The following is a 4,354-nucleotide window of genomic DNA, read 5'->3' as shown; positions in this document are numbered from 1 at the left end:
TTTTTTTTAATCTCTTTTGGTATTTGTGGCAGTAATTTGTTTCCTTGTTTTTCTTAATTTTTATTTTAAATGTAGGTATTTAATTCCAGGAACCAAGAAATTGCATTCGTTGTCTACTTTCCATTTGTCAACCGCTGGGTGTAACTCCGGTGAAGGGCCCATTTCCAATGTGTTTACTGAAATTCATTCAAGCGCAAACGCAGCCACTGCAACATATAAATTGAGTCCCACATTCTCAAGTAATCGTTAGGAAACGTTTTTTCACCAGGATATCGCGTATGCGCAAATTGGTGTCAAACTCAAAGACTTTGAGATGCCTAATGTTTTGCCAAATTTGGAAGACCCTATACAGAAAACGACCCTTAACTCCGTGAAACATGAATGGATATCAGATTTTTAAGTCTTGAACCTCGTGGAATATTCTGTTAAGAAGTGATGGAACGCACTTCCGTACCTCTACCTGTTGTTTTGAATCTCAGTTGATTCCCAAACTACTCTTGTCTTCTGCAGCCCCACAGGGAAAACCTTCAATTTATGTAATTGTAACAGGCAAAAACTAACTTCATAAGCAACAGGAGAATGGATATTATATTAAACTATGCAGCTCCTTGAGTCCATGCAATATATTCAAACCTGTAATTACTTAGAGCTGCAACTGTGCACATCATATAAAATAAGCATACATGGATTTAGCTTTTCAGCAATTTAGCCATGCCACATGGAATGAAATACCAAACGGAACATGTAAAACTAAACAGAACACTCCTTGTTATTGGGATAACCCAGCTATAAGTTTGATTTCTACACACAAAATGTACATGTGTGGTGTCCCGTTTTACAACTGCCGCACAGTTTCTACAACACATTTATATGAGAATATACATTTACACGAGCATCAAAGAAACCCAAGAAAATCTCATCACGACTATGAGGTAGAAGCCCTAGGTTGCTTGCATCCATGATCTGGTATTAGATGTTCAGTGGCTGCTCTCTTTGGTCTCAACTGCAATGAGAAAAGCAAAAAGAAACTAAATGAACCTAGACACCCACTCTCAAAGTGCATGCATATGTCCTTGAATTTGTATCAGTGACTGCTTATTTGAATGCAGTGTTATAACATGAAAAATCATAAACAAGTTACTAACCTTCTCCTCTGCACGCTGATAGAAATTTCTTATAAGTATATTTTTGGCCTCAGTAGTTATAACTGTTGAACATGTTTGAGAGGTCAGTTACAAAAAAAGAAAATGTTCACAGGTCAATTAAAAAAATAACAATAAGAAATCAAGAATTTAAGCTAATGAGCTGTGGCTGTGGCACTGCACCAGAATGCTATCTCATTTAGTAGTGCCTTTGTATTTGTAGCACAGGCATTTTAGAACACACATACAACTTAACAATTTCATTCCAATTGATAAACTTCAAACAACAATTTCAATCAAGTACGTAATCAATCACAGGTTTCCAATTAGAAATCTCCATTCTTCATCAATATCAAAACGAAACTGAGAGAAGATGAACAATTCCAGATGAATAATCTATGACATATAGATTTCTGCAGAAGGAAACAAAGAACTAAAGAAACATGGTAAAGCAATTCCACCATTTCAGAGACAGATGATAAATAAAAAATGTAAGCAAGTAGCAGTGGTGGCAAGCATAGAGTGCCATGTAAAAATCAATTTCTCAGTCCAATACCAATTATTTGAAGCCCATTTGTCAAGGCAATACCAGTTTTACAGAAAAATGACATCATATCAAGTTCCAACTCAGACATCTCCACATAATTTCCAGCACTTGCTGCTCTCAAACAGAAGTCAACATTCAGCATCCTAGAAGATACCTAGCCAAATAATTATCACAGTATAGGACATGAACTTCTAAAATATATTTATCACCATGTAGACAAAGTCTGAAAGAATCAACCAACCAAAGGGTATCATGGTACCATTGCAGACAGTTTATAAGGCCAATAATATCTTATATTTCCTCAAGAATATTGTTTCACAAGTAAAAACAAGGAGAAAAATATCTGTTCGTACCTTGGTCAGGTGGTGGAAGAGTGCGGCTATGAGTAGGACGGTAGGTGGCAGGTGTCATTTTCTAGCCAAAAAGAGAAGGTTAAGTATAAAAGATAAAAGTGTAATCAATTCTTAACATGACTGAAAAGTAAAGAGAAGCATTTTATGCTCCTTAAATATCCAAGCAGAGTAACAAACCATACAAGTAAGCATAATTTTGTTAAAGACCAAACTATCAATCTGAAAGCAGAAAGACTAATTTGTCATAAATTCTTCATTTGAAAACATAGAGGAGCTCCATATGAACTCCATGCATTGGCATAGCATCAGACATGCTAAAATAGCTGAAAAGGATAGGAAGTCTGGTGAAAAATGTTCTATACCCTTTGGACATTTCAACAACTCTTACTTAATCGGAAACCTTATAACGGTTAGGCAGGGAACCACTATAAACTATTGAAACAAATATAGATACATAAATTCATATAAGCCTACATGTATGCATGCTATGAGAGGAAATTGATATCCTGTAGTGCACCATGTGCTAGAGGACAGCAATTCAAAATTCACCATGCAGCTTCTTTACCAGGTGAAACCCTGCCTTACCGAACTCTTTCTAGCATTTACATTACCTTATACAAATTCACGATTTAAACAAAACTAGAATTAAGTGAGAATTTCAAGAAAATGATCAGGAGGTAGACCAAGAAGAAGAAGATAATAAAGGAAAGAAAAAGAGTGATCTAATATCTCCCATTCCTTTTTTGGCTATCCCTTCACCTTCTCTCTTTTCTCCTGACATTGTCAAGCGTCTGCCCAAATGTCATTAGCACAATCATTATCTCAATGCGAATCACCAGTAAAACAGTGCCCAAGTTAGAATGCAAAAGCTCAATTCCATGGGTTCTGTCAATAGCATGTCCATGTCATGGATAGGATTAATTTTTTATCAAGAAAACAACAAATTCTCAAAGCAATTCTGTCAATACCCACATAGAAACAAACTTTCAACTACTGTCCTGGCTAAGACATTGAACTTCCTGACCATTGTTAAGAACCAGTCTTAAGAACTTAAACTACCAAGTACACAGCAAGATCTGAAAAGCTTCTAAAGCATGAGCTTAAAATCTTGGTAGATTTAGAAGCTGACAGTAGCATGCAGTGGTCAAAATCACAAGCTCATGAATAGTTACCCTACCATTTTAAGGAAACTGCCATTCCCATACAATAAAGCATTTCCAGGCTAATGCTTGTGCCGTATAAAGATCTTTGTCATTTTAGCAAACAGATAATAACAAGTACTATTTGCATAACTCAGATGCTGCACCTGGTAACATCTCCATATTACATTCCATTCAATCAAATAAATAAACATCCTAGTGTTAAATGTATCTTGCAACGCAAACAACAAAAGTGCTAAAAGTGTAATAATACCGGAGTAGAAATTCCGAGAATCATTTAACCCCTATAAATACGGAAGCAAGACATTCATTTGTAACCACAAACAAACTTTATCCAAAAAGCTTCTGACGACTAACTGATTATATGGACTACAGCATTTTTTAAGGTCCAAATTCAGAAAAAGCGCTTTGAGAAAAGAATCCACCAACATCATATCTGGGAAAACCCTGAAACCTAATAACAAAAATCTACCAGTTCTTCACTACTCATCTAAAACCGCATGTGGGTTTTATTGCAATATCAGAACAGTTGAAACGAACAACTTATTCAGATCATACCGGAAAAGAATTCATATTTTCATGTATTTTTGTTAATGGGGTTGGGTTTAAAAAGGATTCTGCGATACTTACAGAAGGATTAGAAGGATCGGAGGGACGAAGTTGGCTGAAGTTATGGGGGTCAAACGACGGCAGGTCACCAAGCATAGACCCCATTGGGGAAAAAGAATATGCTGGTTTCTGCACCCAGAAAATCTCCGGAGAGAGATTTGGACAATTGAGAAAATGGGAGAGAAACCACAACAATGCCTGCCCCGATTCTAGACTCAGCCTTTTTCGTACTAGTGCTGGATGATTAATCGGTAAATTGATGTTTATATGTATATAAATGGCAATAGCTTAAGCATCCATCTTAGGCTGTGGCCTGTTTTTGTCTGTCCCACTCCCCCTCCATTGCCAAAATAATATAGAGTAACATAGTTTATGTACAAGTGTACTTGTGTTCGCGTTTATCTGCCCAATAAATGAAAAACAATATAATTAGTTATAATAATATTTACAATAGGGTAATTTATTATCTTATCATATGCATGGGAAATACCAGGCCACATCAAAGAATTAAAAACCATCTTAAAATATAATCATTTGATGGAT

The 4,354-nt window shown here is 35.9% G+C and overlaps 1 protein-coding gene across 1 annotated transcript; it reads right to left on the bottom strand.

Moving 5' to 3' along the window:
* Positions 1-745: 745 nt before the first annotated feature.
* Positions 746-4,135, bottom strand: LOC110416846 (DET1 complexing ubiquitin ligase). Its single transcript, XM_021428967.1, has 4 exons — positions 3,833-4,135; positions 2,043-2,103; positions 1,146-1,207; positions 746-1,003 (listed from the first exon to the last, which is right to left on the bottom strand). Exons 1-4 carry the CDS (start codon positions 3,914-3,916, stop codon positions 926-928), a joined length of 285 nt encoding a protein of 94 aa, XP_021284642.1. The 5' UTR covers positions 3,917-4,135; the 3' UTR covers positions 746-925.
* Between the last annotated feature and the right edge of the window lie 219 nt (positions 4,136-4,354).

This window comes from Theobroma umbraticum, unplaced genomic scaffold (assembly GCF_002168275.2).
Source record: "Theobroma umbraticum cultivar Fairchild unplaced genomic scaffold, ASM216827v3 scaffold_30.0, whole genome shotgun sequence".
NCBI lineage: Eukaryota > Viridiplantae > Streptophyta > Magnoliopsida > Malvales > Malvaceae > Theobroma > Theobroma umbraticum.
The sequence above is the reverse complement of the archived record's forward strand: the minus strand, read 5'-3'. Positions and strand labels throughout refer to the sequence as shown.